The sequence below is a fragment of the Protomyctophum bolini genome, assembly GCF_963924005.1.
Source record: "Protomyctophum bolini genome assembly, chromosome: 19".
Classification (NCBI taxonomy): Eukaryota; Metazoa; Chordata; class Actinopteri; order Myctophiformes; family Myctophidae; genus Protomyctophum; species Protomyctophum bolini.
The window spans coordinates 23,772,082-23,791,469 of NC_137880.1; the positions used below are offsets into that span (position 1 = coordinate 23,772,082).

At 41.1% G+C, this 19,388-nt stretch overlaps 1 protein-coding gene and 1 long non-coding RNA gene across 4 annotated transcripts; one reads left to right on the forward strand and one right to left on the reverse strand.

Moving 5' to 3' along the window:
- Window positions 1-547: 547 nt before the first annotated feature.
- On the reverse strand, window positions 548-2,896 carry LOC308333753. The gene is made up of 4 exons (XR_013965821.1): window positions 2,443-2,896; window positions 1,703-2,319; window positions 1,087-1,191; window positions 548-643 (listed from the first exon to the last, which is right to left on the reverse strand). It is a non-coding gene; the product is annotated as an uncharacterized lncRNA (long non-coding RNA).
- A 178-nt stretch (window positions 2,897-3,074) lies between these two features.
- Window positions 3,075-19,280, forward strand: LOC308334486 (ectonucleoside triphosphate diphosphohydrolase 5-like). 3 transcript variants are annotated; one of them, XM_080791276.1, is made up of 14 exons: window positions 3,075-3,291; window positions 6,786-7,027; window positions 7,504-7,583; window positions 8,438-8,581; window positions 9,276-9,351; window positions 9,875-9,910; window positions 10,583-10,671; window positions 10,769-10,851; window positions 11,804-11,865; window positions 12,495-12,596; window positions 13,015-13,158; window positions 13,476-13,532; window positions 14,064-14,179; window positions 18,064-19,280. In XM_080791276.1, the coding sequence occupies exons 2-14, from the start codon at window positions 6,793-6,795 to the stop codon at window positions 18,145-18,147; spliced, it is 1,308 nt and encodes a 435-aa protein (XP_080647402.1). In that variant the 5' UTR covers window positions 3,075-3,291; window positions 6,786-6,792; the 3' UTR covers window positions 18,148-19,280. The 3 variants fall into 3 exon arrangements, 2 of the variants coding, with proteins under 2 accessions (XP_080647402.1, XP_080647401.1); XR_013965911.1 differs by lacking the exon at window positions 3,075-3,291 and having other exon boundaries at window positions 6,625-7,027; window positions 18,064-18,695; window positions 18,743-19,280; XM_080791275.1 differs by lacking the exon at window positions 3,075-3,291 and having other exon boundaries at window positions 6,625-7,027.
- The last annotated feature ends 108 nt before the right edge of the window (window positions 19,281-19,388 follow it).

The window sequence follows — 19,388 nt, forward strand, 5'->3', positions numbered from 1 at the left end:
GATGGGTTATAGCCCATGTTTTTTGAAATTTTGAAAAAAAAAGTTAGCCTCGTTTCTCATCATTTTGGACCGTGGGCTATAGCCCATATCGTACGGCATACTATAGCGCGCAGTTTTTCATCATTTTTGAGGATTTGAAAAAAATGACGAAATGACAAAAACGATGGGTTATAGCCCATGTTTTTTGAAATTTTGAAAAAAAAAGTTAGCCTCGTTTCTCATCATTTTGGACCATGGGCTATAGCCCATATCGTACGGCATACTATAGCGCGCCGTTTTTCATCATTTTTTGAGGATTTGAAAAAAATGAAAAAATGGAAAAAAAAATCCGCAATTTCCGCAATTTCCATTTCAAATTATTTCAAATTCCAAATTACCATTTCCGCAATTTCCGCAATTCCGCAATTTGACAAAAACGATGGGTTATACACAAGGGTTCACAAGAACAACAGCCCTCCCAACAGTTGTTTATGGGCTATAGAACTAGACTCTGTACACAGGCTGTGGAACAGAATTAAAGTTAATGGAAAAAAAAGTATAAAAACACCTGTTTTTGTGCACTCAACACAGTGGTTTTCGGTCTCACTGCCATTTCATCGGATCTGGCCCTGGGCTGTGGTGGTGAAATGGACTGGAATGAAGTCTGTAACACATTTTGAGTGCAATAGATCATCAGTTTTGTCATACAATACCATATCTACAAGCAATTAAAGCTAAAAGCCTATAGGTGTACATCAGAGGAATGAATAGCCATGGGAATAGTGATAAAAGAGTGTTAGTGACATGATCACATTTTTTTATAAGATTCCTTCAGTGGGAAATGTCAGGATTTTGGCCTTTGGGGTTGATGACCCGGACGCTTGAGACCCCCAATGTACAGGCATGTCAGGAAATGAACTCTGCAATATAACAGGGGAAATAATTGGGCTTTGAGGTGGGTGTGATTGCACAAATGTTGTGTTCAGTCTGTACAATGTATAGTATTTCAATATTGTATCATATCCACAATAACTTATAAGCCAGGGGTTTAGGTAATCAGAACAACACAGCATATTATGTTACAAGATAATGTCTCTTTATACTTACCGCTCCTGTACTGTCAAGAGGCGGAAATGATGACTTTGACGGTGATGGAGGTGCAGAACAGGGATGGTGCTCTTCCCATTGTTTGGTCATCGAGGAAACTGATAACTAGTAACGTGTGAAAAAAAATATTAAACAAACAGTAATTAAGGGATTCATCAATATCATCAGAATGGGTTCAAATACAGCTCTCCCCTGAGAATGTATCTATAAGTTCACAACAAGGTGTTCACGGGATATCATGTAATTGTTGTGCTTTTTAAAATAAATATTGGTCTTTTAAATATTTCTGAGGACACTTTCAAATTACATTTATAGTTAAATGTATTTACAGTGTCTCTCTTTAGGAGGTTTAAAATTGTTTATCTCCATGAGAACAACAGGGGTTCCTACACATTGAGAATGTGAACTCCTGAAACAGCTGGGGTCAAATACTCTGTAGTGTGTTGGTTGTAAAAGATAACAGCTCATTGTTCTACTACTAGTGATTCTCAGCATGGGTTCTGGCCTCTCAAGAGGTCTGTCACCAAAAACACATCATAATGGCTTTCCTTAAATTTAAAAACATTGTAATTCAATATAATGTTAGTGTACAGAATACAGATATTGTTTTCCTCACTCCAGTCAAAGTAGAAGTCAGCTGGGTCTGTGCTTTCAAAGGCAATGAATTATACTGGAGTGCCTCCCAGTTTGATGTCTTCATGGCAACTGAGATAGTCTATATAGCACAATGGGAAGACATATTTAGATAGCCACAACTTTAATAGTATGAGCAATATAAACAAAACAATGTATATTATTGTTTACACATTTTGACAGTAAATAGATTATGTAAAAGCTCAAAACTAAAAGCTGTAACTTTTCAGATCAAGCTTGTAGATCAGTTATTTCACCAAATGTATGTGTATAACAGATACTACGTTTCTATAGTGGGTAAAAGGTCAAAGATAGATGTAAAGCAAGAACTATAAAAAAGGAAGGTTTGGGGTTTGAGTTAGAGATAATGAATGAAAGTATTAGATTGGATGGATGGATGAATGAATGGGTTTACAGAAAAGTTAAATAAGGAGGGGGGATTCTCTCTGAGAGCAGGATGATAAGACATTGTCAGAAAGGCAATGTAAAGAAGAGGTGAAATATTATTTAATAATAAAACGTCAAACTTGTGCACAAAAGACTGCTGGTCACCAACGGGGCTTTCAGGCATCAAACTCGTTTCGTTTATCACAGGATATGCTTCAATAAAGAAAAATAGTTCGTTATTAACCTGAATCTAACAACAAATAATACATAGGCTATGCAATATTTAAAAATATAGTACATCTGCTAGATATGAATTATAAATAGTAGGCTACTCACATCGCTAATGCATGTTGGCACTTTGAATAGATTTCGCCGAGCAGGGCTTGGGCTACTAGGCTTTTCCTCAGAAGTTTTCTTTTTCTCTCTTCGTTCTGGTGTGGACTTTGCGCATCGTTTCACCCTTGAAGCTTGATTATGGAGAGACAACTCTTTAATCTCATCCGCAAGTTTTACAATTTGTTGTTGACATCGTCGATATGCATTTAATTTAGTACGACATTGGCCGCAAACTGCCTTTACATCATACGCGGCCGTCACTTCAGTTGCCGTGAGCTTCTCCAAAACAACTGCATAATCTTGTTTGACGTCCTTGATTATTAAATGGTGTCTGTTCTTCGAACTGTCAAAGTTATTTCCACAGAGTCGGCACACGTTGGGTTTTTTCTTAGACGGTGTGGTGGGTTCTTCAGCCATTCTCCTCATTTTCCTGAATTTCCTCGCTTAGCCTCGTTTTAAGTTCCACTGGTAATGATTTCCCCACGGTGTTATTTTGAGCGGTGCACACCGCTCAGAGCCCTGACGTCACATAATTTTGAGCGACGCCTACGCGGAAGGGTTGACTGGTTGACTCCCACTTTTAGACTGGTTCAGCCCACGGCTTATTCCAGAATCCAGGCTTTCATCTTTCGCGCAGACGAAATGAAAGCCTGGGTATCGAGGCTAGGTTAACTCGATCGGTGACCGGTCTCGGCTTTTTGAAAGTGCATATAGACACTTTCTTTCTTTCTGCTCACACCTATTTTTTTACAGTCTATGGTTCACACTCACACAGGGGCCCCCGACGGTTAACATCATCACACACAGACAGACGTCATATATCGTCCAGTCAGAAGAAGTGACATCATGGTGAGGATGAGTGGTTTTTACTTATTTTACTCCTCAACTACTCATTACATTGTGTCAGTTTGTGTAGACGCCTCGTGTATTTTGGTGGAACAATAAAGAGCTTGTGGTGGCGTTTAATTCAGGTTTCCCTTCTTGAACAAGTTGTAACCGTAGGCTACAAGGTGACAGCTGTGTACAGTGTAGCCTACCGTTATGTCAGTCGGTGGTTAGTTACTCTGGTGGAGAAGCTGAAGCTAGTAATAGCTAACTGCTAGCTGATGTAATCAATTGTAACGATAATGTCAGTGGCTGTGTTGTGAAACGCTGACAACAGTTGGTGGGAGAGGAACACAAATTGCTCATCGCAAACTAAAGTAATACACGTTGTACAACACATGACATGGCCGTTGTGACACTGGCATGTAGACACCTTTTAAACAGCGAGATAACATGGAGTCATGGACTTGATTAAAATAGAATACATCTTTGCATACTTATATTACTTAATGCTAGAAGATCGTGATCATTATAGTATAGGCTACAAGGCATTAAAGCCATGGCAGCTGGATTCGGTTTTATTTTATTGAAACTTTTATTGAACACCGATCGTTATCCTTTTGAGACACGATTACACCTCATATGAGGACAATGATAACTCATATGCATAACTGATAACTCATAATACAGAGCTTTTAAGGCCTGTCTTATGAGTTATCATTAATGGTTATGAATGTTCCAAAAATAATACTTCGTTATTATCCATTTATAAACATTGCTATTAGACCCATGTTGTGAAACCAATCGGTCTGTCCTACACCTAAGAAAATGTTGCAAGCAAAATAGTGAAAATAGCTGATTTACAATTTGTGAACATTTTTGAAGACTGTCACATGCCCAAAATATGGACGACAGGTTGAAGTTAAAGGTAAAAAAAATACCCCTAAAATTACAACCTTTTATTTATATGGACCATTATTCACCTCTGACATGTTGCCTTGAATACCTGGAGACGGTGTGTACTTTGTGTGCAAGAAGAGGCTGTTAAATTGTCCAGAAATGTTTTCTATATAGCAATTTAAAGATTTTGTGTTTTCTCACTTGCTACTGAGCAACTGAGCATAGAACTGTAATTACTGAATACAGTTTTGCTCTTTTAAAACTTTGCCCCAGTTAACTTCAGTTCATCATGCATTCACTCAGTTTTTGGATTCTTCATTTACCAGGTGGGGGAAAAAACAAATCCAGGAAAGAAAAGTTGATATACAAAATTGTTCATTTTTAGGGGTGAAGTATTACCTTTAACAGCTTCAGATTTAGTGTGCTGTAGTTTAGTGTGAAAAACATGTTCTTGGAAGCATTGCAGTGAAACTCATCCACATTTGGCAGTGTCAGTGTGCTCCAATTAATTAATATTGGAGGCAGAGCTGAATAGTGTCAAGCTGAGTCGGATCTGCCACATGTTTTTATACACATGCAACCGGAACTTAACATACTGTAGCCCCTTAAATGAAATGCACAATAAATTGTTACCCCACTACTGTATATACAGACTGCAATAACAATATATTTTGTTTTAGGCCTAAAACAAAAATCTGAACTATATCTGAGCTATAGTGAACTATGTTTACTATAGCCTCGGAAACCCAGACATTTTATTTTGTTTACTATTAATGTTAATAATGAATATAAATATAATACATCAAACATAGAGCACCTTTGTACTTATAGTTACTAAAATATGCAATACATAAACAGAACAAATAACTAAATATATAAAATAAATAAATATGGGCTACAGAATAATCCTAAAAACTGTTAAGATCTAATGGTAAAACAATGGAAAGAAACAGGTTTTTTGGGGGGTTAGACTTTAAAGGTGGGCTTTGAGATTGGTTGTAGCATCTGTTTTTATGTCGGTTGGCAGTGAGTTCCACAGAAAGCAACTAAGAAAGCCCCGTCACCCGTGGTTAGGTGCTTGGTCCTGGGGGTTTCTAGGAGGTTGGCATCACCCCTGGTTAGGTGCTTGGTCCTGGGGGTTTCTAGGAGGTTGGCATCACCCGTGGTTAGGTGCTTGGTCCTGGGGGTTTCTAGGAGGTTGGCATCACCCCTGGTTAGGTGCTTGGTCCTGGGGGTTTCTAGGAGGTTGGCATCACCCCTGGTTAGGTGCTTGGTCCTGGGGGTTTCTAGGAGGTCCCCGGACCTGAGGGAGTGGGAGTGGGGACATGGAGGTGTAGGTCGTTCAGAGAGGTAGAAGGGAGATGGGTTGTTGAGTCTTGGTGGGGAGTATTTCTTTAATGCAGGGGTTTTCAACTGATTGTGAACCAGGGACCACTGCTGTGTTGGGTGGGGATATGGGGTAAGGGCTAAGATTAATGCTTTTGTAACACTTGCTATGCCTCCCATGTGTATACATTCCACTGTTTTTCAAGCAATTGTCCACTGACTAAGTATAATTTCCTAATAATAATGACTCAACCAGACAGTCTGCTGCACTTCCCGCTCTTGAGATGATAACTCCCTTTTTCTGTTGAATTTCTTGACCTTCAATTTGTCAGTAAATGACTACATGGACGGTCATCATAGGTCACCAGGTCATTCAGTTCACTGTTTCTCAACTAGTGGAAAGACATTTTTTTTTAAATCAACAAATCCTACATTACTAAATGAATGGTCAGGGACCACATGCAATACTTGCAGGGACCACCAGTGGTCCACGGACCACCTGTTGAAAACCCCTGCTTTAATGTATTCTCATAAAATAAAATAAATTGTCTTCCGATTCCTGAATCCTCACTGGTTAACCCCCACACCCCACAAACATGAGTTCAGATTTTTCCTTCTAATTCAAGTCTACTATTACTACTACATATTTTGCAACATATTTTCCTTTGTGTTTAATGTCATACGTCATAGTGATGGATCTCTGGTTTGGGACTCGTTGCCAATCTTAGCAAATATCACCCACATAATTCCTATAATTATACTTAGTCATGATGAATAGCACAGACACCTGGTCTGCAAGCTCACAACATGGCGCATTGCGACATATTGAGCTTGTAGATCACATGCACAAAGCCACAATCTTGTTTAAAATGGGATTTCATTTTGTTGCTTGAATGAGCTATTTTACGGCAGCCCTATCAATATCATAGTTATACAAATAAGATGTATGACATGATTCCTTCCTGTACATTGATTGAGTCAACATGCATGCCAGAGACGTTGCAGTGAGCTACTGCAGGGATGTTCCTCTGTGGTTAGTTATAGTGGCTACAAGGGCGTGGTGAAACCGCAGGCTACATAACTTCATCTGGTTAACTCACCTTGCTCCATTTGATCACTCCCATACTCCTCTGTCACCCGCCGGTCACCCTGGGACATCACATTTCATAAGAGCAGACACTAACCGAGCTCCTCATTCTCTGCGCTGTCTCCTCGGTTCACTCACGCCACCGGTAACTCTTTTGTTTTCATTTGATCTTTCATCATCGTGCCTCTCTGCTGATCTCTTCCAGCGTGAAGATGAGACCCGGGGTGCCTGTAAATGTGATGCTTCTGCTGGTGCTTCTGGCCATGGTGGGGCTGAGCCATGCCCAGGTCAAAACCTCTCTCCTGGAGCTGACCAACAGCATCGGCAGCCTGCTGCCCGCACTCAGCCGCCCGGCCAACTCCAGCCGTATCTTCTACGCGGTGATGTTCGACGCAGGGAGCACGGGGACGCGCATCCACGTGTATACCTTCATCCAGAAAGACTCAGGTAGCCTGGCTCGTGTGAACCGGCCTCTCTTGGCACACATTGCTGTTAGTATTGTTTACTTTGTCTTTAAAAAAAATGTTTTTTTGTTATATTGAATGCAGCAGATCGTGTGAGCCTGTGAGGTCAATTTTATTGTACAGCAAAGATTTGAATCATGTATTTAAATTCCACAAGCAAGTTAAACAGCATGATGCTAGTACATACTATGTCGACTGACAGGTGGGAAATTCTGGGAATCCCTATTGCACAACAGCAAATGAATACCTGCAGATTATATTTAATTTAATCTGTTTTGCAAGTTATATAAAACCTGTATTTCGTTAAATACGACACACGAGTCAACTTGAATTGTCTTGAATGAGATCAATGCTGCACAGTGCACAATATATGTATACCAACTGCCAATTTAAAGTCCTCTGAATGTTTTGAATATCTGCTGTATAACTGATGCGTGCTGTATATGTTGTATTCTTTAGCGGAGCTGCCTGTTTTGGACAATGAGATGTTCCATTCCATAAAGCCTGGCTTGTCAGCATATGCTGACTCACCAGAGATGGTGAGTTAATTGTCAGTACTAATCAGTTCAGTTGAGCTGCATAAAAAGTGCTGTTTTCTCTGAAGCTGCATAAAGAAAACCTTCAAAAATGATTTAAGACTTGGGTCCCGATCAGACGGGATGCGTTTCAGCGGCTGGGGGCATCTTTTTGTAATTCTTATTTCAACTTTTAGTGAAGTTTTTTAGTGCACCCAGCGTTTTTATCTATGCGCCTCATGTTTTGGTTGAAAAGGAAAAAAGGTGCTGCAAGCTGCTCTGCTTTGTAGGCTGCACATAAAAGGCACCCTGTGTTTTGCAGTGTGAAAATGCATCCTGTCTGATTTGTGCTATACTGTTTGGTTCTAATTGTTTGGTTCTTTTTTTAATTTGTTGATGTGAAGTGAAGTGTTACACAGTGATGATTGTCTAACAGGACAGTTACACCTCATCTACACAGGCAAGGGCCGAGTGTTCCGACGGCGATATCACACAAACAACTGTCCTGATATGGAGCGTCGGCCATTGCCTTCAATCCTTGCAACGTAGCCTGAAACAATCTAGTAACCAATAAATAGTAGCGTGTAGATCTCAACCAATAACGGTGTTGGAGCCGCTAAACTTCGCTCAAATAGAGATTCTGCAAGTGAATATAGGAGGGGTGAACGACATCGCTGCACGCTCAGGGTACGTCAGGACAGTCTCATTGAAAAACATGTATTCTAATGAGAATTCATTGTTCGCTCGCGCGCATCGCTGGCAGTGTAGATGAGATGTTACACAGTGATGTCCCTCTGTCCCCATAGGACAGTCATACAGTGATGATTGTCTGTCCTAACAGGACAGTCACAGACTGATGTCCCTCTGTCCCCACACAGGGCGGTCACACAGTGAGGATGCTGTTGAAGGTGGCCAGGAAGACAGTCCCTCGTCTGGAGTGGAAGAGGACGCCGGTGGTCCTCAGAGCCACGGCAGGACTCCGGCTGTTGCCTGGAGACAAAGCCAAAGCTCTCCTGGACCAGGTAAAGGAGCTACAGTAGGCATGCGTCGTTAGCTTGTAGATCGGTTATTCTTTGGCAAAGCATCGTGCATGCCATGGATTATAATTTATGCTCCGGCGGCGCTGCTTGAACAGCCAGGAGGCAGGAGAAGATAATGCCAAGCGCAGCGTTAGTCTCTCTTGTACTGCCTGGAGTGATCATCGCCACAGAAAGCTATCCTGACTTGACTTGTTATTATGGGAAGAAGAGTAGCGGGGCAATCTGCACAGCCTGGGAGAGATGGGGGGGGGGGGGGGGGGTGACAGGTACTAGAGTGTTGAAGGAGGAAGAGCATTGTTATCAGGAGCGCCGTGGAGTGAGCTTTAGTGTGGAGAGAGGGCTCTCAATGAGGATAAGGCATAATGGATGGCCCCCAGGCATTGTGGGAGATATATGATACTTTATTAATCCCCCCCACGGGGAAATTAATTAATCCCCGTCTTGTGGAGGGCATGTCTGGAGGGGCTACCATTACTGCAGATAACATTAAGTCAGTTTTTTCGCTTTTTCTCGCTTTCTTTTTCCCTCGCTGTCTTCATTTTGCCTTTCACTGTACAATGTTTTCCTCTTTGTAATTTTCTCTCACTTCATTTTTCTCTCCCCTGCTTTGTGTTGATCTCTTGATTTCTCTATTTTTTCCTCTTGATTTCTCTCTCTCTCTCTCTCTCTCTCTCAGGTCCTGGATGTGTTTCATGAATCTCCCTTCTTGGTGTCAGACGACAGCGTCAGCATAATGAACGGCACAAACGAAGGTACCGTCTGGTCACCCTTGGCCCCAACAAGCAGCAGCCAAAGCCTTTCATCAGCTCCCACTGTCACTATGCTTGTTTCTGCAGCACCCGCACAGTGCCATCAGAGAAATTCTAGCATGCTACGCACATTTCCTTCTTGGAACTATTTATGACATTAGCTAAATTACAGTAGATTATTGCCATGTTTTATGATGACACTTTAGAAAATGTAATTGTTTTGGGGCTACAGAACTGTTATGACCTGAACAGGCTGCAATTATGTGGTGAAAAGATTTGATGTTCTGACTTAAACCACACGTTGTGCCATGGTGTTATTGATTTGTCAGCGTTTTGACCTTGTTTTTGTGAATTATAGCTCTGGTTCCAGGTGTTTACACTTAATGTATGTTAATGTAATGTTGTAAGCATTGCAATTTTGAATGAAATCATGTGGTTATCTTCCCTGAAACGGTCTTGTTAGCTTTTCTTGAAAATGACTGTTATCCGTTTCTTGCTTTTGTTTGTTTGCTAATCTGCGATGTAGGAATCCTGGCCTGGGTAGCCATCAACTTTCTGACTGGTGAGTTCTGAAAACTCAAGTCCACATGGTCTCCTACGTACATGAATACAGTATTTGAGAAAACATTGTAAATCCCGGGGGGGGGATTTGGTTGTCTCTGTAGCCAAAGTTATTATGTAGTTAAGCACTACACACAAATTACACAAACCAACAAAGACAGTTCTACTCAATTTCCCACGATCTGAGCAGCTCCCCTCCAAAAAAGATCTCATACTAAACTAACTTAAAACTCATGACTTGTTACCTTGTAGGTGGTTGAACTTGTAATGTTAAGTAACTTGAACAATAACCCTAAAAACCACATGAAACAACATTGTGATATTATATTTCTCCATATCGCCCAACCCTAAGACCAAGTCTAGAGCCCTGGGGGACCCTGGCCAACTAAGTATATGGGGTTTAAGAGGTTAAGTGAAGGTTTCGGCTGCACATATAATTTCACATAATTCTGCAGTTATTTTCTGATAGAAGCTGAACGTGTTTACCTTGCATGACTGCATGATTTGGCTCATTATCAGCTACAAAGCTGAGATTTCGTACCCCTGGTTACATAATGGCCCTTTTGAAGATAACATCTTATAAGTGTAGCTGATTCCTAATCGTCCCTGTGTGTGCGCTGCAGAGTTCACTGCTGGATTAAACCAGGGACCTTTTTTTCTCTCTTTCTTTTAGGTCACCTGAATTCACAAACTAAGAAGACTGTGGGGATCTTGGATTTGGGTGGGGGATCTACCCAGATTACCTTCCTACCGAAATCACAGGTTCGTCATCTGTATTTCAACTTGCTTTTTCCTGTCATTCTTTTGAAATAATGTTGTAATTGTGATCTGACATACAGTATTTGATATCCCTCCGTAGAAAACAGTTGAAAGCGCCCCGCCGGACGATTACATTGCCAGATTCGACATGTTCAATTCCACGTTTGAGCTATACACTCACAGGTAATACATGTTCAAATGCAAATAAAAACGCATTATAACGGTATGACAACTAATGTGTACTAACTTCCATAAAAGCTTTGTTGTTCCAGCTTCAGAGATGTTGGCCTACTTGCAAGAGACAACTGTGCTGAAATATGGTTTGGAAGTAATGTCAGACTTGATTCTTATTTTTTAAGAATTACCCAATAGTGAGCTTCTGCCTACGTAATTATAATTGGCCTCCACCATAGAGCAGTTTTCTTGCACTTGGGACTCCAATTAAAACCTACTGTTGTGAGTCAGATGACCTAAGTGCCGTTGCTATTTCCAGAGAAACAACTTGTTTCAAATTGTTTTGGGCAAGTCATTATAGGCAAAAATCTTTTTTGAAAATAGCAGATACTATACAAGCTCACAACATGTCATGATGCAATGCGTTGTGAGCTTATAGATTTAGCTCATTTTAGCTGTTTTTGAAAGAGGGCAAAAAGTTTTTGAGGGGCACTAGCCCCTCCTATGTCCAGCTTTGAGGGTTTGTGTAAACAAACATTGAATGCCATTGACAATAAATGGCCAGAATTTAGTGTTTGTGTAAACACAAACATTGAAGGCCATTGACAAATTGACAATGAATGGCCAGCTTTGAGTGTTTTTGACGCAAAGGTGAGGACGCAAATTGTGATTGGCCAGAATGAGATGATGTATGATGATAAGAGCGCCCCTCACTTCACACGGATGTGATCTTTCCATAATGAGCATTTCATTTGTTCGGATTGCCATTAGTACATAGATCAAATGAAAGTGGGGCAGCGGGCAGGGATATACTATCTATTTTGCAGAGTACTGTACTAATGTGCTACTGTACATTGTGGTGTGGGGGTATCTAGTTTGTTTGCAGAGTACATTATATTGCGGTGTGACAGTGTCTTATTACCTTTTTGTTCTCTTCACTCATACCATTGATTCCCTGCAGTTATCTGGGGAACGGGCTGATGGCAGCACGACTGGCAAGCCTGGGAGCTCTGGGTGCAGAAGGTACATGAATGAATGGTTATTTGGTTTCCATTAGCTGTGACTCCACGAGGCAGGCGACACACAGGTTTCACATTACTTTTTCGAGCGTCAATGCTTGAAGCCTTGAAGTACCTTTTTATTCTTTTCCTCGTTTTCATGATTTTTTGTCTCTGTTGGGTGGAAACATGTCAAACTGTTCAATTCAAAACTGTTCAAATTAAAAAGTAACAGATGTACAAGCCCAAAACGGATCGCTTCGCACCGCATTTCGAGCTTGTGGATCTGCTACTAGTGATGCTTTTGTGTGACACTGTAGTAATAGTATGTTCAAGTATGGCATTAATGGGTGAAAAAATGGTATGAAAAAATATTTTAATATGGAGATAAGACGTTTGTGTCCAACAACAGCAATTTAAAGGTTTTGGGTTTGGGGTGAGGGGTTTACTAAGGTCCTCCTTTCTAATCAGCAATTCCAGTGAGATGCTGAGATATAATAGGAAGTTCCTTGGATTGCCAAAAGGCTTGGGTGGAATTCATTGTCTATTAGTTTGGCGTTCCCCTGTCTGCGCCGTAAGACCACAGAAACCGGCTGTGTGAATTCTTGAGTCAACCCAGAGATTAAACACAGTCTTTGTGTTTCTCCTCTCCAGATGTGGACTGGCGGGTCTTCAGAAGCTCCTGTCTGCCAAAGAAGTTCAAGGATGAGTGGAGCTTTGGAGGAATCACCTATCAAGTCAGCGGGATCCCAGATGGTGCGAACCGATTGTGCTATGAATACAAGCACCCAATCTGTTGTTTGGGGTTAACAAATCAAGATCAGTGTGGAGAAACCTAATCTATTCCTTTTAAGATGCTTTACTCTAACAAATATAAATGTCCTTGGGTTTAAAGAAGTGATTCAACGTTCACCTTAAACACCCAAGGAGTGCTTAGGTAAAAAGCATTTTAGTGCAGTGTATTGCAGATTTTAATCTACTAAATATAGATGCATTATATGGTTCCATAATATGAAACCAAATGTTTCATATTAAAATCAAATGGGTTCAGATCCATGGAGTCTCCTGAGGAGGCACATCTGAAGCCTGGCCTGGATGGGGTCTCTGGATGTAAAAACAAATCTCTCATAATTATAGTTCCATAATAACGTGGCGTCTCTGTGCCTTGCATCAGGTTATACAGGATACAAGCTGTGTTATCAGGAGATCCTCAAAGTGGTCAAGGGGATCATCCACCAGCCATACGAACTGAAGGACAGCGGCGTCTTCTACGCATTCTCCTATTACTTTGACAGAGCTGTGGATGCAGGCCTCATCGGTGAGCGAACAGACACGGTTGCCCCCACACACACACACACACACACACACACACACACACACTCTAATTGCAGACAGAGACGGGGAAATATGAGTCATCAGCAGCTGCCTCTGTGGGTTTGACAGCCCTATAGGTGTGTAGTTATTAGACTAATCACTATCCTCTCTGCCGACCCGAGCCAAAAGGGCGCACACACTATTATTAGCATGATAGAAGCGTGTGTGTGTATGTGTGTAGGCCTACTTTTACTGTAATTAATGGTGTATAGAATTAGCATGATACGCAACGCAAATGACCCCAATCACCTCTCGTTGCAGACGGGAGCCAAGGAGGCAAGCTGGAGGTCAAAGACTTCAAGAAGAGGGCTAAGGAGGGTGAGTCGAGCACCGAGTGCTGGAACGCACGGTGATGCATAGCGATCGCTGTCGGGTGGAAACCTTGTATGTCCAAAACAGTTACTTCTCAGGAATGAAAAATAATAACCTGTGTTCCATTGTAGATATTATTTTGTCACAAGCACCTGTTAGTTTTCATTGGTTCAATATTTCTAAAAACCCACAGACACACTTTAACAACTTTTACTTTAATAACATTTTCAAAAATAGCAGAAATTGCAAGTTGCAAGTTTGCCACATCACAATACGTCGTGGCTACTTTTGTGTTTAACTAAGTAATACTTGAAATATGGAGATACAGGGTTTCTGCCCGACAGCAACGCTAATCACCATTACAGACCTGTCATGCACTTGAGACGAGGGACGCATCTCAATAGTCCGTCCACCCTTCAGCTGCCCTATCTTAAAACCCTGCCCCTCGGCCCACACGGCAGCATACAGATGACTTATTATCCAAGCCGTAAACAGAGAGGCATTACTTCAACGTTTGTTCTCTTTGTGTCGTCACAGTCTGCAACAAGATGACCAAGTACGGCACAGCCAGTCCATTCCTGTGCATGGACCTGACCTACATCACCTGCCTGCTCAAGGACGGCTTTGGCTTCAAGGAGAACACTGTACTGCAGGTACAGTAAGACGTCACAATAACAATGGAGTCTAGAAGGGGTGTAACGATACATTCTAACAGCGATACGTATCACGATACATGGTTGACGATACATGGACGATATTGGTTCATTATGGCGATAGGATTCAATGATTTGAAATCGATACAGTACCGGTAACTATTTAGAAAATACATTAAATATGTGTGAAACTTGTGGATAGTGCAGGTTTTTTTAAGAGAAACAATTATTATGGATATAAATTAGTAAACACTGATTCTCTGGCAAATAGATGGACATTGTATTTGAACACATACAGTATTACTTCCGCGAGCGGCCGGGCCATTCCGCCCATGCGAATGCATGGAGAAAAAAAAGAGACGAAAGCCAGCTGTATCGGAGCCGTGCCACACACACACAGTCAGTCACACACACACACACACTCACAGAGAGAAAGAGAGAGAGGAGAGAGGAGTTGACGTGAGAGAACGAGACCGCTGTTGCGTTTCACATGGCCAGTGCTGTTAGACAGCGACGACGATGATACACGGAAATAAGGCAACACGTCAAATATGGGCCAGCATCTTAGCAGACATCACAAAGAAATCGATCTGTCCAACGACGATTGTACAAAGACAACAACACAGCCAACTATATTCTAGATTCGTATAGAGAAAAGCTCTCAGCTAATTCGCCCCGTGCAAAACAATTAACGCACGGAGTTGCGGTCTGCATAGCTGCAGACATGCGACCACTTTCAATGGTGGAAAACGCTGGCTTTCAATATTTAATGAGAGTTGCAGAACAGCAGAACCACGTTACAAAATGCCATGCAGGTCGCATATGACCACGCGTGTGTTGCCTGGCATGTATGATAAAGTGAGGGCACAAATCACTGAAGGGCTGAGCCATGCAGATCAAATTGCACTAACAACAGATGGGTCTATATACTATTTGTCTTTTTTTTCCTTTCTTTTACTTACTTAGAGCTTAACAAGAATGTTACAAGTCATCTCATCTTAAAGAAACATTTAAAAAATGTTAGGGCATAAAACCCAAAGTTGTTAAACCTTTTATTATTCTCATTCTGATTTGTTATTTATAGAAAATAAATATGACTTATTGGGAAACAAGTGTTTTTCTTTACAAACCAAGATATTGGCCTAAATTATAATGAATATAGCCCTCAATGCTGAAAAAGGAGGTTTTTAAAAAATAGATTGAAAAAATGTAATCGAACATCGAAGCAAATCGTGAGCTTCAAATCGAAAATTGAATTGAATCGTGGACTAGGCGAATCGAACATCGAATCGAATCGTGAGCTGCAAATCGAAAATTGAATTGAATCGTGGACTAGGCGAATCGTGACAGCCCTAGAAAGTAATTAAACCCATCTTTTTATTTTTACAATGTACTTAGGGCAGGGGTTCTCAACCCGTGGGTTGTGACCCCTCGGGGGTCGCAAAATTATTTTGGGGGGGTCCCCAATTTCTTTTTATTTATTTTTAATATTTATTATATCTGGTTTCAGTATTCATTTATATTTTCTCTATTAAGGTTATTTTTGCAGTCAGTTTGTATTGGTGGTGGGGAGGGGGGCATGGCCAAAGCATTTCCGGGGGTCCCCAGCCAAAAACTTTGAGAACCTCTGACTTAGGGTATTGATAAAATTGATTATTTCCATTGCAAAACTATTCGATTCCGATTATTTCCGTTGCAAAACAAAACACTACGATACTTGCCGTTTACATATTGATATTAGGGCTGGGACTAATTGCGATTAATTTAGATTAATTAAGTACAGAGAAATTAATCGCGATTAACTACAGATAAATTAATCGCACCTTTTTTTTCACCGCGGAACGTTTCTCACTGGGCGCTTTTCTATAGTACTGAAAACTGGAAATAATAAAAAGTCACCCCATTTTGTGTTGCCTAGAACTGGAGGTCTGACAAAAAACAGTAACAATATGAAGTAAGTACAGCTTTGTGATGTCACTGAAATGTACTTGTTACCGTTACTAATTGTTTTTCAGACCTCCAGTTCTAGGCAACACAGAATGGGGTGACTTTTTATTATTATTTCCACAACAGGTATAATAATGACAGTAAAATGTTGAAAATGAGTTGTATCCTGTAGTCACTATTCATTGATTCACTGGGATACCAAAAAACATAAAAAAAAGGTTTCTCGCTGTTCTCGGGTTGAATATTGATATGCGATTAAAATGTGATTAATCTAGATTAGTTAACTACAAAGCCTCTGATTAATTGGATTAATTGTTTTAATCGAGTCCCAGCTCTAATTGATATACTTCGATAGTTTTCAAATTAAAATAGATATTTTGATAGTTACTATATCGTTACACCCCTAGAATATAGGCTCTAGAAACAGCTCGGGGCATGTTCCGAATTGTATCTAGACGGGGCTGGGCAATATATCTTATGTGATGATATTGTGATAGGAGTAGTAGTGGCGGTATAGTAGGACTATTACTGCTACTGCTATTACTATAGCAGCAGCAGTAGTAGTAATTTGCCTCTGAGATGTAGTGGAGTAGAAGTAAAAGTATTGGAAATACCAATACCTCCAAATTGTACTTAAGTATAGTACTTGAATAAATGTACTTAGTTACTTTCCACCACTGCAGGCAGTCAGGCAAGCAGGCAGACAGACAGACACACACAGCTTGCGAGCCTAATTTGCCGCAAGGGAGCTATATGAGAAGTTGTACTTTTTACCATGGCTAATCCTATGCGACGCAAGGCATGCGCAAGGCATGCCACTGGCTTTAATTGGTCACAGCTGTAATTAAATGCAGACTTAATACAACTGATTCAGTTTGTCTCGTTATTCAGAAATCAACTCTTTTCAGTAGGCTACGTGCGTTTGGTATTGCTGTTTGAAAGGGGTTTTGTGCATGAACTATTCTACATACCAGTACCACACTGTCTGCCTCTACTCCTCCACACTACTCCAGTGTTACGTCCGCATCATAATTTACTGGTGGTAAGTGAAGTGCCATTTGAACGGCACCGTTGGTGCTGGGACCGCGAGGGTCCACCTGGCTGGCCAGAGTGGGATTTCACTGGCGCTCCGGAAGGTTCTACTGTCTACATGCTGCTGGTTAAAACCATAGATAAAAAATAGATGCCTCATTGGCCGCTGGAGTTCATTGGAGCAACGTGTCTCCGTTGAAGGCAGGGATCTTTTTCCCTTCAACAGCGACACGCGCCCCAGAGCCGGAAGGGGCGTCTACCTTTTTATGTCTATGGTTAAAACATTCTCCTCTTGTCCTGATCCATATAGTTTTGAGCCACCGTTTGCACCATTGTAACTCTGCTGTTTATTAGGGGGCGCATACGTTGGTCCGACAGAGTCCGACAGCCAATGGTCCGGCAACCCCATAGTCCGACTCCGACCATAGAGCCAGTAGTAGTAGCAGTAACATGCCATCAAACATAATCAAAAGGTCACACTAGAACATGTCAAAAACCAGCAAAACTGTGATGCTATAGCATGTAATCAAAAATCATCACAAAAGACCATACTAACACTACTACGACTACTCAGGCCATGAGTGAACAATCTGAACAAAAGCCCACAGCATGGTACACTTGATCTGGTGTTGAGATGTGACATTTTAAAATCAGGTTCCACATGTGTAGAAAAGTGCTTCGACTTGCTTTTTCTGCATATTTGGTTCCCAATGTCTCTCCTATGTTCAAGTAAATTAAAATCTCACAAAATAAGTTGATTTCTGTCCCGGCCCAAACCGTTGCAGACAAAAAACTAAACAAAAGAAATGTTACTTTCTTTTTTATTATTTCAATAAATACAAAGGCATTTAAGTGATTTGGTGTTGGGTTATTTTCATTGTTTGTTGTTCTATCCCCCCTCCCAGTTGACCAAGAAAGTGAACAACGTGGAGACAAGCTGGGCTTTGGGCGCCACATTTCATCACTTCCACAACCTGAAGATCCACTGAGGAGGGAGGAGCAAGAGGATATATATATATATATACACACACTGTTTATTTAGTTGGTGCTCAATCATCAGGCGTACTGAATAATGGCCACTGCCAGGCCTCCATCTACCCCGGGACATTTGCTGTGTATTTTATTAGGGGGCTGTAAAAGAGCTCATGAGTAATTGTTTGTCTATTTTCTGAACGCAATTCCTCTTGTGTGTTGATATATATCGAGTTGTGAACGAGCCACAGACACCTGTTGTCTTAAGCCTGAGTTGTACTTGGTTGCACGCCGGTGTTTGCACCCCGAAAATAGCAGATCTATAGTTATATATAAGCTCTACAAGCTCACAACACGTTGCGAGCTTGTAGAGCTGCAGATTTTCGACACCAGCTGAGCTTACTTGACAGTTTTTGGTAATATAATGGAGTAAATGTTTTGAATGCTATTCTTCTCAGGTGTTAATATATCGAGTTATAAACAAGCTACCTGCAACCAAATCATTTGACATTTTTTGCAGACAGCCAGACACATTTTCAGATCCTTGATTCACGCGCCGAAAACAGTCAATCTACAAGCTCACAACACGCGGCGCAACTCGTGAGTTTGGAGACTGGCTTGTTGCCGGTGCACCAACACCAGCAAGTAACCCAAGTATATAAATCAGGCATTACACAGACACCGGCTGAAACGTGACGGCTAATACGTGCACCGTAATCATCCTGGTACCTAATTTGGCAAAAACTTGGTGTAGCCCTTCCATAAGATAATGCCGTGTAAAAGCAGTGTGCTCCATTGTTTTCAATGCAACAGTGGAGTAGACTCTAATGAGTGTAGAGGGAGTGGTTCTCAAACACTCTGAGAGTGTACAAAGTTACAGACCTGTAAGGGTCCATTTGGAACACCCCTGAAGGAACCCAGACAGTCCCTGGACCCCACTTTGAGAACCACTGGCATAGAGAGTGCATTATGTCTGGCACATTTCAAGTGGTAATTTTATAAATTATTATTAGCCGCTGGAACAAAAAAATGAATGGCACTCGGAGTTGTAAATTTTACATTAGGAAAACCGCTGTTAACCTTAAATGTACATGGTGATGAAAAAATGCAGGTATCTATACATTATTGTTTTCATAAAACATCATTTTTACACCCGTCTTTGTATTTCTTTGGGAGTACTTTGTTTTCTTTAAAAAAAAAAAAGGTTCATTTAGTACAAACTTTAGCATTTTTGTGCTTTTTGTCAAAATAAAACAGT

What these genes read in the sequence shown, in the direction of transcription:
- LOC308334486 (XM_080791276.1), top strand. Translation starts at nt 6,793, where the DNA reads ATGAGACCCGGGGTGCCTGTAAATGTGATGCTTCTGCTGGTGCTTCTG. An exon ending in ATGCTGACTCACCAGAGATG is followed by an intron (nt 7,584 to 8,437) that starts GTGAGTTAATTG and finishes GTCCCCACACAG; the next exon opens with GGCGGTCACACAGTGAGGAT. An exon ending in CAAGAAGAGGGCTAAGGAGG is followed by an intron (nt 13,533 to 14,063) that starts GTGAGTCGAGCA and finishes GTGTCGTCACAG; the next exon opens with TCTGCAACAAGATGACCAAG.